Source organism: Saitoella complicata (assembly GCF_001661265.1).
Source record: "Saitoella complicata NRRL Y-17804 unplaced genomic scaffold SAICOscaffold_17, whole genome shotgun sequence".
In the NCBI taxonomy this organism is placed as follows: Eukaryota; Fungi; Ascomycota; class Saitoellomycetes; order Saitoellales; family Saitoellaceae; genus Saitoella; species Saitoella complicata.
In genome coordinates this window covers 156,948-176,483 of record NW_017567008.1, presented here as the reverse complement: position 1 = coordinate 176,483, position 19,536 = coordinate 156,948, and the positions used below count along the sequence as shown (strand labels likewise).

General features: G+C 53.3%; 10 protein-coding genes across 10 annotated transcripts; 5 read left to right on the top strand and 5 right to left on the bottom strand.

The window, feature by feature from the left end:
* Nucleotides 1-324: 324 nt before the first annotated feature.
* Nucleotides 325-2,682, bottom strand: SAICODRAFT_59162 (uncharacterized protein; the record flags this gene model as incomplete). Its single annotated transcript, XM_019169659.1, has 1 exon — nucleotides 325-2,682. The coding sequence occupies one exon, from the start codon at nucleotides 2,680-2,682 to the stop codon at nucleotides 325-327; it is 2,358 nt and encodes a 785-aa protein (XP_019023041.1).
* Nucleotides 2,683-2,801: 119 nt separating this feature from the next.
* On the top strand, nucleotides 2,802-4,099 carry SAICODRAFT_140119 (uncharacterized protein). The gene has a single exon (XM_019165489.1). It carries the CDS (start codon nucleotides 2,990-2,992, stop codon nucleotides 4,079-4,081), a length of 1,092 nt encoding a protein of 363 aa, XP_019023040.1. The 5' UTR covers nucleotides 2,802-2,989; the 3' UTR covers nucleotides 4,082-4,099.
* SAICODRAFT_140104 (WD40 repeat-like protein) lies at nucleotides 4,099-6,585 on the bottom strand. Its single transcript, XM_019165487.1, has one exon. It carries the CDS (start codon nucleotides 6,529-6,531, stop codon nucleotides 4,117-4,119), a length of 2,415 nt encoding a protein of 804 aa, XP_019023039.1. The 5' UTR covers nucleotides 6,532-6,585; the 3' UTR covers nucleotides 4,099-4,116.
* Nucleotides 6,586-6,621: 36 nt separating this feature from the next.
* SAICODRAFT_30999 (Metallo-dependent phosphatase) lies at nucleotides 6,622-7,964 on the top strand. The gene has a single exon (XM_019167815.1). The coding sequence runs from the start codon at nucleotides 6,649-6,651 to the stop codon at nucleotides 7,900-7,902; it is 1,254 nt and encodes a 417-aa protein (XP_019023038.1). The 5' UTR covers nucleotides 6,622-6,648; the 3' UTR covers nucleotides 7,903-7,964.
* A 407-nt stretch (nucleotides 7,965-8,371) lies between these two features.
* Nucleotides 8,372-8,989, top strand: SAICODRAFT_30998 (uncharacterized protein; the record flags this gene model as incomplete). Its single annotated transcript, XM_019167814.1, has 2 exons — nucleotides 8,372-8,421; nucleotides 8,507-8,989. The coding sequence occupies exons 1-2, from the start codon at nucleotides 8,410-8,412 to the stop codon at nucleotides 8,987-8,989; spliced, it is 495 nt and encodes a 164-aa protein (XP_019023037.1). The 5' UTR covers nucleotides 8,372-8,409.
* A 224-nt stretch (nucleotides 8,990-9,213) lies between these two features.
* On the bottom strand, nucleotides 9,214-9,768 carry SAICODRAFT_30997 (uncharacterized protein; the record flags this gene model as incomplete). The annotated part of the gene is made up of 1 exon (XM_019167813.1): nucleotides 9,214-9,768. The coding sequence occupies one exon, from the start codon at nucleotides 9,763-9,765 to the stop codon at nucleotides 9,337-9,339; it is 429 nt and encodes a 142-aa protein (XP_019023036.1). The 3' UTR covers nucleotides 9,214-9,336.
* Nucleotides 9,769-10,617: 849 nt separating this feature from the next.
* Nucleotides 10,618-11,343, bottom strand: SAICODRAFT_58866 (uncharacterized protein; the record flags this gene model as incomplete). Its single annotated transcript, XM_019169635.1, has 2 exons — nucleotides 10,618-10,883; nucleotides 11,028-11,343. Coding segments are annotated over 2 exons (582 nt in total), but the record flags the coding sequence as incomplete, so codon positions are not given.
* A 1,733-nt stretch (nucleotides 11,344-13,076) lies between these two features.
* SAICODRAFT_36020 (CDP-diacylglycerol--glycerol-3-phosphate 3-phosphatidyltransferase) lies at nucleotides 13,077-13,984 on the top strand (the record flags this gene model as incomplete). The annotated part of the gene is made up of 5 exons (XM_019168467.1): nucleotides 13,077-13,140; nucleotides 13,184-13,456; nucleotides 13,513-13,667; nucleotides 13,723-13,814; nucleotides 13,867-13,984. 5 exons carry the CDS (start codon nucleotides 13,077-13,079, stop codon nucleotides 13,982-13,984), a joined length of 702 nt encoding a protein of 233 aa, XP_019023034.1.
* Nucleotides 13,985-14,434: 450 nt separating this feature from the next.
* On the bottom strand, nucleotides 14,435-16,534 carry SAICODRAFT_140107 (uncharacterized protein). The gene is made up of 3 exons (XM_019165488.1): nucleotides 16,481-16,534; nucleotides 16,329-16,425; nucleotides 14,435-16,280 (listed from the first exon to the last, which is right to left on the bottom strand). Exons 1-3 carry the CDS (start codon nucleotides 16,517-16,519, stop codon nucleotides 14,743-14,745), a joined length of 1,674 nt encoding a protein of 557 aa, XP_019023033.1. The 5' UTR covers nucleotides 16,520-16,534; the 3' UTR covers nucleotides 14,435-14,742.
* A 105-nt stretch (nucleotides 16,535-16,639) lies between these two features.
* Nucleotides 16,640-19,490, top strand: SAICODRAFT_20238 (N1221-domain-containing protein; the record flags this gene model as incomplete). Its single annotated transcript, XM_019166230.1, has 7 exons — nucleotides 16,640-16,785; nucleotides 16,842-17,001; nucleotides 17,056-17,314; nucleotides 17,365-18,238; nucleotides 18,298-18,662; nucleotides 18,713-19,001; nucleotides 19,062-19,490. The coding sequence occupies exons 1-7, from the start codon at nucleotides 16,669-16,671 to the stop codon at nucleotides 19,488-19,490; spliced, it is 2,493 nt and encodes an 830-aa protein (XP_019023032.1). The 5' UTR covers nucleotides 16,640-16,668.
* Nucleotides 19,491-19,536: the final 46 nt, after the last annotated feature.

The window sequence follows — 19,536 nt, the reverse complement described above, 5'->3', positions numbered from 1 at the left end:
ATATCCTGTTGACTGGGTTAACACATCATTCGCTTGGGCGTATTACGGAGTTTTGTATCGTTAGTATAGATAGAGGATTGGCCATAATTTTACCCCGGGTACTGTTCCGAGTACCTTTTACCCTTGTCAAATCCCTGGTCTCTCAGGATGTCCCGGCTCCACACCTTACCTGCAGCTGTACAAACGACGGTCGCCATTGGTACCGGGCGAACGTACAACGTGGAAGATGTAACAGCTAGTTGGACTTGCGTTGGTGCAATGCATATTTTAATGATATCTAACGCTTTAAGGCATGCCGCCACAGCATTATGACCACTTTCCGAATCACAAAGAGATGGCCTTTTCATACAAGTCCTTGGCTTCCTCCCCAGCCTCCTGCACCACGGAATCCAAAACACCCTTCAACTCTTTCTCCGCCTCAAAGTACCTTCTCACCACAGCCTTATACCAGCCCTTCGCCCACTTAACTCTCCACTGTACCCGCTCCTCACTGGCCCCGTCCTCCGCTCTGCCAGCCCTCTCCACGAACGAAGTGTACGACCTGAAAATTGTACGCCAGACGTCAGCCTGCTCAGCATGTACGTTGTCGAGTGTCGCCTGCATCTTGGACTCATCCTCCTCAGACAAGCCAGCAGCACGCGCCTGCTCAGCACGTTCACGGACTTGAATAACGCGGTTGTTGACCTTGTCAAGGGTGGTTTCCAACGCCTCCCACGCATGACTTCTGCACGCCAACTCCACGTCTCCTTCGGTGAAGAACCACTCTACGACAGCCAACGGGTTAAGCACAGTGTAGTTCAACAACTTGTCCAAGAGAGTAGCTCCGATGGAAGGTTGAGGAGCCCAGTACTCCATCACGCAGCCAACCGTGAACCTTCTCGCCTCAGTACTCGACGCACAACGCGCCAAAAGAACAGGCAAAGACCTCTCGAAAGTATTGAGAGCGTGCGAGAAAGATTTCTCACCGAGCTGAAGAACACACTGCACCAACACGTGTTGTGCCTTCCTTGCCTTCTCCTGCTCCGTACCCTCAGCCTTGTCCTCAACCTTCTTCAACTGCGTCTCAATCTCGTCCGCAGGCTTCTTCGTCCGAATCATCTCCAACAAAACTTTGACATCCTCATTATCCGCATACTTGAACTCAGGCGTCGCCTGCTCCGCTCCAATAACCTCCACGAATGCCTCAGGAAGGGTACCCTTGATCCTAGCATGATACGACAGCCTAATCTCTTTCTCCAACAACTCCTTCACGAAGACCTTCTTGGGGTGCAAGTCGTCCAAGCCCAAGTCACCAGCCCAGTCATCCCATCGCCACATGAACTGGAAGTTAGAAAAGTGAACACTCAACCAATCGTAGAACCGATAGACCACCTCCGCATCAAACTTATCCAGATCCGCGTACAAGAATCGGACAGCACGACCCATGACGGGAGCAATGGCGCCAGGTGCGTACTTGCACATCTCGATCAGGAGGGCCTGATAGTACACCGCCCGACAGGGGGGCGAAGGCAACCTGAGCATCCTCGCCAAAATTCCCTCAACGACAATATCTTCGCACTTCCACTTCGATGGACTTGGGTCCTCGCCCAATTTGTCGTATGGAATCGCACGGGGAGCGAATGCGCCGAAGGGAAAGTACGCGTCCATGTCAGCGAGATACCGGGATCCTTCTTTACGGTTAAACTCCAGGGCGTCAACGCCATCATAGACAACATCACGAAGAAGGCAAGAGGCCAGGTCAGTAGATGAAGGGACGGACTGGATCTCCTGGGAAATGAAGATCTGAAGGTGGGGTTCAGGAATGTAGGTCGCCTTCTCAGATGCCTCGGGGAAGTTGATCTCGCCGAGCGGGTGCTTCTTTCCGGCCTCAAGCTCAGAAATGAATCGGCTTTGGGGATTTGGAAGGTAGGCCAAGTTCCATCCAGTCTTCTGCTGCTCAGTGATCTGTTGCCAAAGGAGGACGAGGGATTCGGTCTGGGTGTAGGGAGCCTCGTCGACGAGGTAATGACAGTTCAGAGAGAAATCGACGGAGCGGGAGTTGAAGTAAGGCGTGAGTTTGTCGAGGATAGACTGAACTTCGGGATGTTGCTCACCGGTGAAGTTCAAGGCCGACGCGGCGTACGGGATAGTGAGAAGGATGATTGAGGCCAACTCATCAAAGTAGGTCGAGCGAGGGCCCTTTTCAACCAGCGCCGCCATGTTCTCCAAAACCTCGGTAATCCCTCGTCCATCGATCATTTGTCCACACTGTGCCAGGAATCGCAACAAGAGCTTCACCTTGCTCCACTCCCCAGAATCGATAGACTTCTGCAACGCGGGCAAAATGTACTCCAACACGGTCTGTCCAACAACCGAATATCTCGCATTTGCAACCACAACCACGCTGGCAAAGTGCGGAATCTTGAACGGCAACTCCAGGATACACCCCTTCAGCACCTCCAAGAAACCCGTCCTGAACTCCACCTGGTCCAATTCACCCGCAATCACCTTGGCAATATAGGAGATATCCTCATCAAGTCGCGCATTAGGATGTGGATCCGCCAAGCCGACCAATTCTCGTCGAATCTTACCGAGGGAAGCCTCGGCAGCTGAGGGACGTTGGCGGCGGTAATAATCATCGTCGTCGTTGTCGTCTCTGTAGCGCTTACGGCCGCCTCCACCTCTGCGGTTGTAGTCACCCATGGTCGTTATCGATGTTGGATCGTTTCGAAACCTTCGACCTCGAGAGCGTTTACCTTCGTAACTGGCAACCAGGCACAGTACAACACAGTACGGACATGCGACGGTGTATGGGAATCCAGGGCACTTCATTTGACAGTGCGCAACTGTTCGAAACTACTACATGAACTTTCTAAAATACTGAGTATGTATACGTATGTGCCGGGCGAATGACGTCCAACCTCTGCTCCACGCGCCAACGTCGCACGGTACCCGTCAACACGACAACCCGGCTCTTCTCGATCCATTCTCCTTCAATTAAGCAATTGCAATGAACAACATACCAGAACCTCCTCCAGGCTGGGACTCTGCCTCTGACTTTGCCCAAACTCGCGACCTAGACGTCGAACTTGTCGATCCAAACGCACACATCCTCGCACACACCCCACCAACTCGTGGTCGTGGACATCAAGCTCCGCGTCGAGAGTTTCAGAATGACGGTCCCGACACCGGATCGAGGGTAGACAGACTACAAAGCGGCGGATCAGGCAAACCAAAGGTCAGCGAGGAAGAACTCGTTCGACGCATGGAACGAATCAAACTCAAGAATGCCAAGCTCACCGCACGTCACGAAGCATCCACCGCCGACGCCGAACAATTTCAGCGCTCGGAAGAGGATCGGCGGAAGAAGGATGCCGTTATCGCGGAAGAACGCAAGAAGCGGGATGAGGCGCGGAGAAAGGCACGGGAAGAGGAGGTTCGCAAGCGAGAAGATCAGCAGAAGGCACTTAAGGTGATGGCGGATGAACGGGAAAAGAATAGACAACGGAAACTGGTGGGCCAGGGGAGAAGAGCGTGGGATGCGGATAAGGATGAGCAGGAGGTTCAGGAGCGGGAGGCGCCTAGAACGTACCCGAGGCGAGGGTTGCGTAGAGAAGGACGGGATGCGGATGAGCCTCCGAAGGAGCGAAACGGATTTGGATTCAGGGAGCGCGGACGCGGTAGAGGCGGTCGACCAGGTTCTGGGCCTCGACAAGATCAACCTCCACAACAAGAAGTGTGGCCTTCACTGAGTGGTGCCGAGGTGAAGAAGAGCGCAGTCCCAGCATGGGAACATGGCAAATCTAACCAGACCAGCGCAACGAAGGAGGCAAAGCCGAAGACATCAGATGCTGCCAAGCCCTCCTGGCAAACCGCCCCCGTTCCCACTCACAAAGAACCATCATCAGGGTGGGGTGACGAGCCAAAAGGGGAGCGGAGACAAAGAACAACCTCAGGCTGGGACGACGACGCAACCGAAGAAGAAAAACAAGCAACAGCAGCCGTCGCAAAATCCCTCTGGGACACCCCCGAAGCCGCAGAACGAAAGGTTGAATCATGGGATGATGAAGTTGAAGCTGTATCTTCAAAACTAGGCCTATAGGTACCATCTATACCAACCGTATGCTATAACCACCTCTATCCCTTCTTGGCAAAGTTAATATCATAAATCCTAACCGAACAATCCTCACTCCCACTCGCCAACATCCACCCCTCGCCCTCCTCTCCCGCCGTCCTAGGCCTCCACGCAACCCTCGTAATCGCCGCATCATGCACATTCTCAACTTGACCAACAACGTTCCACTCCTCCACCTCACCCTCACCCACCTCCTGCTTCCCATTAAACACATAAATCCTCCCATCTTCCAATCCGACAGCGAGGATGAGTGACCCATCCAGCGTCGAAGAAGAGAACTCTAATGCGGTAACAGGCTCGGGGAGTTTAATCGTCGCAGTACACCCATAATTCCTCCAGATCTTGACAGTCTTATCCCTCGACCCCGTCGCGAATACCAACCCCTCGTCCTTCTCCTGCTCACCCTCCGGCGCAGGAGCGACAGACACATCCCACACAATCCTCGCATGTGCCTTCACCTGGTTCCTCACCAACTTGTACGGCGCTTCTCCACCCTCCGCCTCAGACTGCCGCTCATAAACCGCCCAACTCCGATCCCGTCCAACCGCGAGCATCCACCGACCCTCACCCGAAAACACGATACGCGTGACGGTAAGCGTATGCCCGGGTAGAATCGCGACCTCCTTCCAATCCCTCATATCAAATATCCTGATCACAGCGTGTTCGGGAGTGGAGGCCTTACACGCACTAGCGACATATCTCCCATCGGGTGAGGCAGCAACGGAGATGAGTTCGTACCCGTGTCCATACAGTTTTGCCATCTCCGGGAACAACGTATGCCGCTGTAAATGCTCCTCAAGCGGCGGTGTGGTCAACGTATCCAACACGGATCCCACTCCAGGCGCCGCAGCCTCCGCCTTATTCGGGTCATTCGTCGCAGTATTCGTCGCCATGGCTTTATTCGATAACCCAAGCAAGGGAACGTTCGCGGCCTCAGGCAAGTCCTCCACGCCCTCCGCCTTTGTGGTGAGTGATAGTCGTTCGAGAAGGCCGACGATGGCTTTTGACGCATCGAAGATTCGGAGGACTTTTTCGTCTGCGCCGGAGGCGAAGCGCCAGGAGTCGACCATACTGATGGTGTTGATGTCATACCCATGAATCTGTGGTCTCGCGAATTCGTGCCAGGTCCCCTCTTTCGTCCAGGGAGCGTAAAGACGCGTCGTTTGGTCCAAACTCGTCGATAAGAGATATGCACCACTTTTCTCCCACGCAACCGCTTTGACATCCCTGACATGTCCGCCTACCGCGCCTCTCGCTTCCCAGCCCTCCTCCTCTGAAGAAGCCTTCCACAGGCGCCAACCGCCACTCCTGCCCCATGTCCCGACTTCCGCACCGTTCGGCCCCCACAACCCGCCCCAGAATCCACCGCTCGAGCCAGTAGCTGTGGTAGAGCCTTTCGCGGCGATCTCACCGAGACGTGCAGTAGACACCCAAATCCCGGTATCAGGATCAGGCGACCATGTCATCAAATTCGTATCCGCCGACGCAGTCAACAAAACGAGCTCTGCGGAGGCGTCACGAGCCGGCCGCCACGACACAGAATGAACCCAATCATCGTGCCCCAACAACAATGCCTCAAACGACGCACTAAATTTCGTCCCACTCGTGGTACAAAACACCTGTGACCGCCTCGAACTCGTGGTCGTAACACCGGTCAACAAGGCAGCCTCCAAGGTCTGCGCCCGGGTTTGCTCGGTACTTTCTTGTTCTGTTTTGACGGGTGTTATGCGCCATAACCGCACGTACCGGTCTTGGGAGGCTGATGCGAGGAGGATGTCGTTGTTTGAGGAGGGATCGTGGGTGAATGCGAGGGAGTGGATCCAGTCTTCGTGGCCTTTTAGGGTTGCCTGCTCTGAGAAGGTAAACTCGGGTGAGCGGGTGTAGAGTTTGATTGAGGTGCTTGAGCCGCCGAGGGCGAGGAGGAGGGAGGTATCGGGAAGTGAGGTTAGCGCGATGGCGAGTGGGTACAGTGGCGCGGTTTTGATCGTTTGCTGAAGGATGGGGATGGGGGAAGTTGAGGTGGAGTCGAAGCTGTAGATACAGACTGTGCCGTCCGCGGCACCGGTAGCGATTGTGGTATCGTGGATTGCGATCGTGTTCACAGCACCCGCGTGGTCTTTCAGGACTTGTACACACTCCCACCTCTCCTCTTCTGTTTGTTTCCACACGCGGACGGTACAATCACTCGATCCCGACAGCAGCCACCCTCTCCCCACGAAGCACACAACATTGACCTTATCGGCATGGCCCTTCAACGTCGCACACAGACCCCGTTTCCGAAGCGGTCTCCACACGGCCACGAGGCGTCCAGCAGCGTAGGCGATTGTGTTTGAGGCATGACACCAGTCAGCGGCATGCGGTGTTGAGTTTGCGCCGACTGCGACGAAGGACTGGGAGGTCGCCAGGCTGTATGCCATCGTGCAAGAGAGGAGCACAAACTATAGTGCAACTGAGAGGATTGATCTGTGGGACCTGCGTTGGGCCTGCGTCGACCCCACCCTGCCACCCAAACACCACCCTGTGTTCCTGCGACTATGGAAGAGACTATGGAAGTGGTGCTGTGTGCGGTCTGGGTCGCGGCCTTCTGGTACGGCGAGTCGCGCATCTACAGATCCGCCGTTCGCTCCTGCCAATGGTCGGCCTGGGAACAACAACGCCGCTCTCCCCACCACATAGCAGTCATCGCTGATCCACAAATCATCGACGAGAACACCTATACCAGACGCGGCCTCCTCCTCTCCCTCTCAAAATTCTTCACCGATCTCTACATGCACCGGAACTACCTCTACCTCCACTCAATCCTCCACCCATCTACCACCGTTTTCCTGGGTGATTTGATGGATGGGGGAAGGGAGTGGGGTGATGAGGTTTGGGTGCCGGAGTATGAGAGGTTGCTGAGCGTCTTTCCCAACGTCGCGGGAGAGAACAAAGTTTACATGAACCTACCGGGAAACCACGACATCGGCGTAGCAGACACCATCCCTGGCACCGCATTAGCACGCTTCACAGAGTTCTTCGGACAGACAAGTACCGAAATCTCCATCGGCTCCAATCACTCTCTGGTCCTCTTGGACACCGTTTCCCTCTCAAACACAAACAACCCTGCCATCTCCGCCCCCCCTCGCCAATTCCTCGATACGCTCGCAGCCCAAATCTCTACCGAATCAGAGCATAAACAAAGGGTGTTGTTTACCCACATCCCCCTCTACCGCGACCCAGACACCCCCTGTGGACCCCTCCGCGAATCCCGCTCACCAATCAAGATCCAGAAAGGATACCAGTACCAAAATGTCATCCTCCCCGATCTCTCACTCGAGATCCTCTCCAAGATCAAACCGAGTATGGTCTTCTCGGGTGATGACCACGATTACTGCCGCGTCACGCATACTTATGATGAAACAAACACTGTAGACGAGGTGACCGTCAAGAGTTTTAGTTGGGCGATGGGCGTCCACCGGCCCGGATTCCAACTCCTCTCCCTCGACCCTGATGGCGGGATCGAAACACACCTGTGTCTCCTCCCGGATCCGCTGGTGACGTTTCAATGTTACGGCATCCTCGCTTTCGTGACACAACTCGCGCTCGTCGTTCGAGGTATCCTGGTCATGCGAAATTCGAGGCGAGGATCATATACAGGACTACCCACGAATGCCGACGATGATGACAAATGGGATAAGGGAAAGAAGCAAGATAGAGTCGTTGTGGGTAGTTATCTGCAGAGTTTGGGGAAGGTTGGGACGTTTGCTGCGGTGTGGTTTGTGGTGCTTGTGTGGTGGCAGACTTACTAGCTATAGATGATGTTGGACAAAAGATACAGCACCCGAGTATTCCCAGCTGGTCTCCCACGCTAGTACTGACTGGGCCCTATGATGCTTAACTTAGGAGATCGGACGGGATCCTGTGCTTTCATCATGGTATGGCCGTATCTGATTGTCAAGTACTATTTGTTTTGATATTGGTTCGTCAAATGTCGTCGATGCTCCCCAGAATTCCCATGATGTCGTCACTCCAACCACGCTAGTAATGAGGATTCTCGACTGCGGTGATCCTCCTCCTCCTCGACATTCACCATGACAAAAGACCGTAACCAGGACCAGGACGAGGACAAAGCCAACTACTGGATCTTCGGCTACGGGAGTCTAATCTGGAAACCCCCTCCGCACACCGATAAACGCGTCACCGGCTTCGTACGCGGCTACGTACGAAGGTTCTGGCAATCCTCGGTTGATCATCGGGGGACGCCGGAATATCCCGGACGGGTTGTGACGTTGATTCCGTATGACGAGTGGAAGGAGATGAATGATATCGTACGCCGCCCTCCTTCCTTCCCCGCCTCACGAAGAATTTCGAATTGTGGATTGCTGCTGACGGGTGCGTACGTTACGTATACAGCACGAGAGCTACGAGGATGAGGTCGTGTGGGGCGTAGCCTACCACATCCAACCCGAAAAAGTAGAAGAAGTCAAAGAACAACTCGGTATCCGCGAACAAAACGGGTACTCTGTCCACTATCTCCCAATCTACGAACACCCCTCCTCAACCTCCCCAATCGTCCCCCGCGCAACGACCTACATCGGCATGACCTCCAACGAAGCCTTCGTTGGTCCTCCTCCCCGTAACGACCAAGACGAATTGGCGAGAAGGATATTGAAGAGTAAGGGGCCGAGTGGACGGAATAGGGAGTATTTGTACAATATGGCGAAGGCGTTGAGGGAGTTGAGTCCCGAGACACGGGATCCGCATATTTTTGATTTGGAAAAGAGGGCGATGAGATTAGAGAAGGAAGAAGGGTTGGGGCTGTCGACGAAGGAGAAGAGGGAGATGAAGGAGGATACGGAGGAGGAGATGGAAAATCTGCCGCCTCTGAAGAACTAGATTTGGGGCCAGCCGGGTACGTCGAGATCCAGAAGATGCAGACTAAACCAAGCGTTATGGCCTTATATAAGCATTTCAGACATGAATCGATGCTATAGCGGATACTCATGCCACCCTCGCCTTATTGCATCCTATATCCTACATGAAATTCATTTGCAATTCATAACTAGGCGCCATGCCACAGCTGTTGATGAAGCGGAGAGTATTTCGATGTTTTAAGACTATCCCAACGAATGACCGTCCCTGTAAGAAACGACAGAACTCCTATATGTCCCATAAATAATCCTAACATAAGCCACACAAGCACGACTCCAACTCCAACGATGCTCTCCAATACCTACTATGACCTACGATTGCTGCTGTCCACTACCGCTTCCTCCTCCCATATGCTGCTGATTCGGCCACCCCTCCTGCCGAGCTCGAGCATATGACTCTCTCTGAGGAATCGTCCTCACTTGCTGTTGTATCTCATAGTTGACATCGCCCTGATTCGAAGGTGCTGTTGGAGCCTGGTATTGCTCGGATGGGTGTTGCTCATAGTGCTGCATGTGCTGCATTGGTTGCTGAGACACACCGGTATTACCGCTCGTAGCGTACCCCTCATAATCAATGCTTGTGCCAGGTTGTGTTGGCATAGCTCCCATCGGCTGCCCCATGTTCGGCCGCTCAGGGAGGTGCCTGTAGTTTGCGGTTTGTGGCGTAGGTGTAGATGACGAGTAGTACGTATACGAAGGAACCGAACTTTGTCTGGGAGGGAACTCATACCCAGGAGCCATCCCTGATTGGCCTTGATGATATGACATAGCCTGGCCGTGCATCGTCGACTGTGACCCCATACTACCTATCTGGAACGCGGGCTGAAGCGGTGATGGTTGGGAGGCCGAAGCTGAAGAAGAGGAAGCAGCCGAGAGGGGTTCGTTGAAACTGCTTTCTTGCCTCGTCGGCGTGAACGGTGGGAAGAATGATGCTCGTGGTGATTCGTTCAACGGAGCTGGTACGGGCATCATTTGCGTTGGGGTATTCGACTCTGGGTTCTCATTGCTCAACGGTATAGGAGCAGGCGGCCGAACGACACCACGAACGCCCCCTCGAGTGCCAGGTGTAGAATAGTAATCTGGCGTAAAACGTTGTGACACTGACTGGGAACCCGCATAGGTTGGTGTTGGCAGCGAAGGCAAAGGCATAGGAACATTCGAAGGGAAGCTGGAGAACGTACTGGAGGTCTGTGACGGCACGCTTTTCGCGATTTCGAGGGGTGCCAGTTGCATCCTACCTCTCGACGAGAAGAACCCCGAACCTACGGGAGATGGACGGTCGTAAGGCGTAGCTTGCGTTGGTGACGGTAAGGCTGATGAACCGGGACTGCTACCAAGTGACATGTCTGGTATCTGAGAAAACTTCGATCTCCTTGGTGACGGTGTTGGCGATGCCAGATCCGAGGTCGGTGATGTAACGCCACCACCTCGAAGTGTTGACATTAGCGAACGCGTACGGGAGTGGCCAGGGAATGTCTGAGCCCGGAATGGGGTATTCATCCCCTGAACAGCCTGAGAGCGTACGATTGGTGCCGGGGATGGCGCTTCTTCTTGCGCTGACGGGCGGACCATATCGAAAGCCGTAGCTTTATCGTCCAAAACAGGCGGTACGCGGAAATTCTGCTGCATAACGAGGTCTGCGGGGATCTGAACACCGGCGAACATTGCCGACTTACTCGGCGTGGCCAGAACGCCGTCTTTCACATCTTCCGCTGTATAATACGAGATCAGATGGTGCGGCTGGCCATCAACAATCAAGGACATCGTCTTCTTGATCAATCCGCCTTCCTTGAATCCATATGTATCAGTGAGTGATCCCACCAGAGCGCGGTCAGTGTCAAGTTCAGGGAAATCGAGCTCTGAGGATGGACCGGGAGACGTATACCGATAAGGGGCAGCTGTACCCAAAGGAGGGCTCCCAACGGACGCACTGCGACGATGGTGGGACCCAGATCCTTCACCCCTTGAGCTCCTCTCCGGCGTGACGAGCGTCGTTGTCGTACGACCTGGCTTTGGTCTACTTGGCTTAATCTGCCTCTTCCTCTCTCCTGGGGCAAATCGTCTCTCCAACTCCCGATACAGCAGAAAATTTCCCATAATTCTGCTAGGGCTCCACGCCACGCCGTCAGTCCACCTCTTGATCCCACTCTGTATCTCATTGAACACAAAGATGCAGCCTGACCGGATCGCCTGCTCTCTCTCACGGTCGTGTGGTCGTCTTGTAATGGGCTTAACAATGTCGCGGCGGCAGGCTTCGAAGATGAGGAGAGCGTCCTGGGTGGTATGTACGTGGCCGAAGAAGGTAGGGTGAAGGCTCATCGCGAACAAAAAGAAGCACCAGTCTTTCGACGAAGTTGTAAAGTGATGCAATGACGTTGAGAAGAGAGCGTCTCAAGAAATAACATCCAAACAAAACAATAGAAGGTCTCTTGGCGATCGTACCAGCGAAGCCGAAAGAAATACTCGTAAAGGCTGAGCACGGCGGTGATGATCCGGTGTGCTCAGCTGAGTCAGAATCCGATTGCGTCCCTGTGCCGGTAAACGTCGGAGGGCTCCTCGCCAGATCTGGACCTGGAAGCTGAACGTAAAAGAAAAGGAAGCGGTGCCTTACCCAAGCGACCAGTCGCTATGTGCTCCGAAAGTTTGTTTGTTTGCTGCCTGCGCACGACCCAACCTTTAAGAAAACTAATCCGCCGAAGCTGCAATCGACCAGAAGACTGAGTCCAGGCTTAGGTCAGCCGACCCCCTCATGCAAGATGTGGTGAAGGGCGGCTACGGGCCTGTAGCTGTAGCAGGGGATGATGAAACCTTATTTCCGCCAATCAACAAACAGCATTGCCGGAAAGATCAACGGACCGGGGGAAGCATATGCTCTCCGTCACCAACGCAACTGGCAGCTCCCCACATTCGCACATATTGCATAAAGCTTGAGCTCATGACAGGACTTTCTGAATTCCCCTTCGCTACTTCGGTCCGCAAGCTCAGCAGCTGCTCTGCTGGGTCGCAGTCTCGGCCACGAGTAGGAAATTAGACGGGACACGTGCTGACGCTTCACCAGCAAGAATTCGCCGTTGATTTGATGTGCGGGCTTGTAGCTCGAGCATGGTATATGATACATCCGCGACTTCTGGAGCTTGGCAACACCCACACCTAACTGCGGCGGATATGCGGAATCCCGGGACAACGGGTTTCCAGCCATCGCTAGAAGCCGCCATGCCACGGTACGGTACGAGACCGAGTCCAGCGGCCGCGTCACAGTCCCGGCTCGTGCCAAAATACATGCAAATGAAGGGCAGTCTCCAATGGCCAAGCATTAAGCGCGTATGGGGAGATTGCCCTTCTCGTATCCGCATTCATCCCCATGTTCCAGCCCGAGCTTTTGACTTCGAAACTTAAGGCCTTTTGGCTTAAGCTTGTGTATCGTGTGCCAGCCGAAGCTTCAATAGACATTCGGCCCATTCGTAAGACTCCATTTCGACGTCTGATATCTAAACAGCCATGCAACTGATAAAGCCTTCAACGTCCCTTGGCTCCGGTTACGGACCGGTCATGGAGGACCGGTACCGAGAATATTAATTCGAATTTGCCGGCATTTCTGAAGGACCCAATCTCGATCGATCTGGACGCCATGAAGTTCCAAGGTTTGAGATGTAACATGGCAGCTATGGCAGTCAAGAAAGCATCAAAAGCTGAATTTTGAATCCTGGGAAATCCATATTTGAGTTGGGAGCACGGACACCCGCCATGCACTCCTCATGCAAGGCCCAACCCCAGAAAGCTGGGACATACCGGTAAGTACAGTTTCCCAAAAAGGTCAAAGATGCAGTCCGTAGCATTGTCAATACGATCAAGCATCTCAATTGCTTCAAGGCAGTGCCGGGTGCCATTGCCATTGGCGAGGTCCTTTGCGTCGGGACCAGTGCTGAGGCTGTGTACGACTTCGTGAGAATGCCTTCTTCTTCTACGTCATGTAGATATTAACATCCGTGCCTTAGCCGATCTGGTATTCTATCGACTTCTTCACAATTTCTGCCGTCGAGAATAGTATTATCATGCCGGAGTTTCTCCTCTACCGCACCACGGAACGAAGAAAAACCACGATCACCTCTAAAAGCCGTCATCGAAAAAACCAAAGAAGTCGCCGCAGTAACAAAGCAAGGAACAAAACGCGAAAACATCTATACAATTCCCAACATCCTTACCTTCACTCGACTCGTCGCCGCGCCTGCCGTAGGCTGGCTTGTGCTAAATGACTACCCTAGAGCCGCTTTTGGTTTATTCGCGTATGCTGGAATCACAGATTTAGTGGATGGCTGGATCGCGCGAAAGTTTAATATGAAGAGTGTTGTCGGGACTGTGATTGACCCGATGGCGGACAAGCTGTTGATGACGATCTTGACGGTGACGTTGGCGATGAAGGGAGCTTTGCCAGGTATAATTATCGTCTGCATGTTGTCGGAGTTCGAACTAATGGACGTCGACGTACAGTATGGCTTGCAGTTATCATCCTTGGCCGTGATGTGGGTCTTGCAATTTCGGCACTTTACTACCGGTGGATCTCATTACCACCACCGAAGACCATGACCCGATACTGGGATTTTTCCCTTCCCAGTGCTGAAGTGCGGCCTACAACGATTAGCAAGGTGAGCAATACACGACGCTTCGTTTTCAAACAGGTGGTTTAACTACTGCTAACAGGTTAACACCGCTCTTCAACTTGGCCTCATCGGTGCGACCATGGCTGAGCCACTGATCATGATGGACGTCAGTCTCGCCATGATGGCTTTCCAGTCAGTTTCACCCCGCCTCCTGACATGCTCAATATGCTAATTTGGACAATAGATATACTGTTGCGTCTACTACTGTCTGGTCTGGCTTGTCCTATGTCTTCTCGAATGATGCTGTGCGGATCTTGCCGCGGGAAGGAGATGCTGCGACAAAGGAGGAGGAAAAGAAGTGAAGTTAACGAGGGATGAATAAAACCGCAGGGGTGTAGGATGATACTGAATGGAGAAGATGGTATGGAATAGGTTGCATAACATTGATACCTCGAGATTTGTTAACGTTGGCCAGCTCGTCCTCGCGCGCGCTCTTGAGATCATGATCACCAGTACCGGATCCGTCTCGACTGCATACCGTGGGAGAATACCGCAGCACCAGCGCCGCCAATCAAATTTTCCCCACTGCCATTAGTTTCATTAGCTTAGAATGATTTTCTAAGAGGGCGACAGACGACCTGCGAGCTTTCTCACCTCAACCAACCACACCAAGTGTGGCCCCTTCCCTCAGCCTGCCCTTGCGACAGAAGGATGACGCTCGGAGATTCTCAGTGGTGACACTGATTGGTCTCCTTGCTGAGTCTGACTCGCCTCGCATCAGCAAAGAGGAGCTTTGCTTGAAGTTGTTTTGGTAGCTCGACGACTTCAATTGCATTGCGGACCTTCCCTAGTTCTGCCCTTGCGACAGGAGGATGATGCTTGGATGCAATTTGTGGGTTTCCAAGTCAGAGTCTGACTCGCACCGCAGAAGCAGACAGGGAGCGATTGGGACAAAACTCCTACTCGCCGGTGGGACAGGCATCTCGAGGGAGGTGGCTGAACGGTCGTCCTAGCATGGGGATCGTTGGCATTAGGGTTGTTAAGATCTAGAAATCATTGTTTGCTTTAGGTATACTTGGTATAGAATCAGCTCGCTGCTCACCGCCCCACTACTCATCCCTCATACTATGACTTCCTCCACGCTGATGCCATCCATCGCATCCATCCTCCTCCCAACCTGGTAGATCTTGACATGATCGAAGTAGACCATGAAGACCCTCCATCTCCTCCTTTCAACACTGGCAGCATCCTCCCGATCGTCAACAGAACACGGCTGCACGCCCACCCCCATCAACATCGTCGTCCCATCCACCCTTCTCGTTCCCGCACGCATACCCACCGGTCTATCCTCGGCTTTCGGTAATATGCATTCTGGCTTCAACGCAAATGTTGGGTTTCGTGTATCCCCGTACCACACGAGACGGACGAGGCAGACTTCACCCATCTGTGTTCCGACGACAGCCAAATTCAATTCCGGGATGACGGAGGTCATATTCATGCGCCGAAGTAGTATGGAAAGGGAGATGGAGGGTTGTTCGAAGACGTCGCGGATGGCTGCGTGTATCTTCGGAAGTCCGAGCGCATCGGTATCGAGGGAGGCGAGGAAGACGTCCGTGTCTGTGGTTCCGAGGAAGAATTCTGCGTCGAGGAGTTGTGGGACGAGGTCCGCGCGGATATGGTCGTCGTCGTCCGAGGAGGATGTGGTGTGGTAGCTGTTTTTGATGAAGAGTTTGAAAGTTTCGTCGGAGATGGTTTCGACACAATCGCGACAATACCAGCTTCCGCGGGGGACCATCTTCAACCCCACACATCCAAGGTGAAAAGCAGAATATTTGCACTGACTCCCATCGCACTCAATGAGAATCCCGCCGTTCGATCGCCCACAGTAACAAAACCGACTCCCCGGCCCCTCGACACCGAAGAGAGAAGCGTCAGGGTCGGGGTGCATCCATAGTTGGTGCTCATGCAGATTACCCACGAGCGCCGTTCCGGTATCTGAGAGGAATGGATCAGGTTTTGATCGTTCGTCAGGTGTTCCGCCACGGCCTGTGCCCATCCATTGAAAATCTTTGGTGCTGAGCCAGGTTACGGACCATGAGGGTGTTTCCTCGTGTTCGCCGGCGTCGTATTCGAGCCATCCTGTTCCGTCGTCGATGTTCCACCAGAACACTGTACCGTCGATACAAGCCGTCAGTAATCGGGAACCGTCCCGGTTGAATGCGCAGTCGGGGATATTGTTGTCGTGGCCTTCGAGCACCATGACTTCGATTCCATTCCGAACCTCCTTGGCTTCGATGGGGAAGTCATACACCCCAACCCCCAAATAAAACACCGTGACAACATGCTCGTTACTGCTAACCGCCATCAACCGCCTCTCGCCCGCAAAGCTAATACTCCACGCGGATTTTCCAACTTTGAAGTGAAGGGGTGAACGGGTGAAGTTGCCGGTGAAGAAGACGCATACATGTCCTGAATCATCAGCGGCAGCGAGTACTTCATCCGAGCCCATGAGGCCGAGTTCGAGGACGTTGAAGGTGCGGGGGTGCTCTGAAACGATGTGGCCGCGTGCACGCGGGTCGTGGTTGGGGTTTTCGAGGATGTATAAAGGCTCAGTGAAGGGGCCGAGGGAGGGGTAGACATGGATGAGGTCGTCGTAGCCTGCGTATAGTCAGATAAGAGCCAATTGGAGATGTGGAATGTTCGTACCGATGAATAGGTAGGGGTACTTCAGGGATGCGACGGCGAGATTGTTCCTCCACGGCCGTCCGGTCCGACTTGTCTTGTCATTCAGAATGAGCTCGACCTGAATTAGACATGGTCAATTCCCATAACAAACATGAAAAGAACTTAGCATTCACCTCCACCGGCAATCCCGGCTTCCTCCCTTCATTCGCCATTCAGGTTGCTCTTGCGGTCTGGCTGAATGCTGGATCCGGGGTGCAGCGGGTGCACCGGGTGATGCACGCCCTGCAGACTGCATGATATACGACAGCTGCTCCTAACCTCCAACTTCCGTCAATCGAACGAGTGCACTGTTTGATTTAAGATGCCTCTGCCTTCATTCTTCTCAAAGGAACCGGAGGAGACGAAAGAGGATGATGCACAGGGTGAGTCAGCGGTGGATGGGATTCCCCCTGACTCCCTCACGCTTGCTCAGCTGAAGGTACGTTGTCTTGTCCTTATGGGAGCCATTGCATATGCTGATACTGTGGATTATAGGCGTTGGTGAGCCATATGCCAAAGGCGAAGGTGCCGGAGTATGCGTTTGAGTATGCCGATACGGACAATATCAAAGCTGAGCTCGAGGAGTGGTTCGTGTATGCGGAGAACCAGTACCTGTTAAATGGAGCTCAGGTGTTTGAGAAGACATTTACTGGCTGTATGCTACGCTCTTGTTCGAATTTGGAAATATATTGACGTATGTGCGATGTAGCCTGGCTCAAAGCCTCTTCTGACGCCCGCAAATCATTCGTCGAAACGCAGTTAGGGAAGTTCGACACGGACAATGCGACAGAACGCCTGAGGGCAGGTACCTGCCTGGTCTACATTTGCCAGGGTATCTTCAAAGAAACAGTTTCCACCGAGCACCAACTGCATTGGATTTTCGAGAATGCGAAATTGGTACGATCATGTGGAGCACTGGATACCATGTGGGGTTCGCTATTGCATTCATGCAAGGTGTATGACGAAAGGTAGATTGTTGCAGACCGCATCCGGCGTCCAGGCTGACAACACCGTACAGAGAAGAAGGAACTACTGCTGTGGATATCGAAGTTACACGGGCGGAACTCACCAACGCGCTCACAGTCCTCTACTTCCTCACCGAGATCTTCCGCACGGACAACGGGTTCCGATCTCAAATGTCTTCACTATCACCAAACCCAGTATCCTTCCTCATCACCGAACTCGGCAAATTCCGATATCGCAACCCTGAAAACTGCCCAATCCGACAACTGCTGTCCTTCTTCTGGAAAGTCATCCTCACGGTCTTCGGCGGACGGAAAGACCTCGCGAAAACAAAAATATGGGCACGGAAGCGCATGGGGTTGCCTGAGGAAATGGACCACTCGACAATCGTGGCAAGTCCATTGGACTACAACGCATTTCGACAAGAAATCATCGCCAAATTCCCCGCGTACGAGCCACCTGAACCACTCCTACGCCTCGACCCAGACGCAACCTCACTCTTCCCCGCCTCCCTCGCCATCCACGCCGAACCCGAAGAAGTGTCCCCCATCACCGCCGCCGTCAACGCCGCCACAAACCCCCACCCCAACGCCCAAAACCCCCTCCTCGCAACCCCCGCCCCCTCACCCCCACCCTCACCCAGACCCTCTCCCAAACTTCCCCGCTCAATCTTCCAGACTCCGGCGAATATGCCGTTCCAGTATCCCGCGGGCTTGGGGTTGGAGGAGTCGGTCCCGGAGAGTGTGAGGGAGGCAAGTGAGATTTACGCTAGTAGGACGCGGACGGCGTTAGGTGTTTGGCAGATGTGGAGGGAGAAAGAGGAGTTTGAGAGGAGGGAGAGGGGGTGGGTTTACGATGATGATGATACGGATGAGGTTGAATCTGATAATGAGGAGGAACGGAGGTTGAGGAGGATTGAGGAGGTTTATGTAAGACTTTGTCTGGTGACTATTCTCCTGATGGTTGGTTGCTGACGACAGTCTTACAGAATAGTACGTTGCCGGAGCTGCAGTCATTTGTCGTCGTTTTGCTGAAGGTGCTTCTGGCTACGACGAACATTGACAGCAGCGATGATGACACAAAGTCGTCGCCCATTTTGATATCATTGAGCTCGGATTCGAAACACCTATCGGAAACTGACATTGACGAACGAAGAACGAGGGAGATCATGGCGAAAACGATCTCGGCGACATTACTGCTACTGCTGAAATGGTTCCGGGTATCGCATGTGTTCAAGTTCGAATATTTGGCACAGTTGTTGGTGGATTCGAATTCCCTGCTGCTCCTGGTCAAGATATTCGCGAATGACCTCAGTACGGCTGTAGCCGAGAAGACTGAGATCAAAGAACAAAAGTATGTGGTGCGCTTTGGTGAAGCAGTGTCCGCTAACGAGTACCATACAGCTTCTTCCGTTTCTGTAACCTCCATTCCGCACAACCTCAGCCGCCCGAGCGAACACAAGGAACGACAGCAGGTGCAGCCCTCAAGAAAGCCGCTGGCGCCGTCGGTGCGACGAGTAATTGGGAGATGCCCGATGACGGTAGGCAAGACCATGACACACAACCACCTGTTCAGATTGGGGAGTATTCGTGGAGAGTGTTTCTCGCTACGATCAATTATTTGAAGATAATGTCGAAGATGGTGAAGAGGAAAGCGGCGAGGAATCTGTTGATGGTGCAGTATAAAGCATCGGTGTGTATCATTTTATTGGCACGCGATTATTTCATGGCTAATATTTGTTTTGACACATAGGCGAATCTTCGGAAATTGTTGAAGATCCCGCATGAGGAGTTGAGAGTGTGTACCCTCAAAGTCATGAAATGCCAAGTCCCATTCTACGGCCGTAAATGGCGACAATCAAATATGCGAATCATCACCTCGATCTACCTCCACTGTCGTCCCGAACTTCGAGACGATTGGGTTGCGGCGCTCGATGTGGATGAACAAGTCGAGACTGCACAACCGCAGGAGCAGGCTCTCCGCGCTCTGGTGCAGTTTCATCATTTGAGGAGGTATCCGGTACAGATGGAGAATATGGGGTTTGAGGGGTTGAGGGTTGAGGGGGAGAGAGATTTCTTTGGGGAGGAGTTGGTGAGGATGGGGATTGACTTGGAGATGGAGAAGATGAGGTTGAGGGGGGAGATGATTGAGGTGGAGGGGAGGGAGCCCAATGCTGAGTAAAATAGGAGCAGAAACTACCATCTATATCATATTCATAAAGAAATTG

Bases quoted from the DNA above. Each gene is read 5' to 3' on its own strand.
- SAICODRAFT_140107 (XM_019165488.1), bottom strand. From the start codon at position 16,519: ATGGCGAATGAAGGGAGGAAGCCGGGATTGCCGGTGGAG. The intron at 16,426-16,480 runs GTGAATGCTAAG...TGTCTAATTCAG, and splicing joins AGCCGGGATTGCCGGTGGAG to GTCGAGCTCATTCTGAATGA. The intron at 16,281-16,328 runs GTACGAACATTC...GACTATACGCAG, and splicing joins GTACCCCTACCTATTCATCG to GCTACGACGACCTCATCCAT.
- SAICODRAFT_30999 (XM_019167815.1), top strand. From the start codon at position 6,649: ATGGAAGAGACTATGGAAGTGGTGCTGTGTGCGGTCTGGGTCGCGGCC.
- SAICODRAFT_140104 (XM_019165487.1), bottom strand. From the start codon at position 6,531: ATGGCATACAGCCTGGCGACCTCCCAGTCCTTCGTCGCAGTCGGCGCA.
- SAICODRAFT_140119 (XM_019165489.1), top strand. From the start codon at position 2,990: ATGAACAACATACCAGAACCTCCTCCAGGCTGGGACTCTGCCTCTGAC.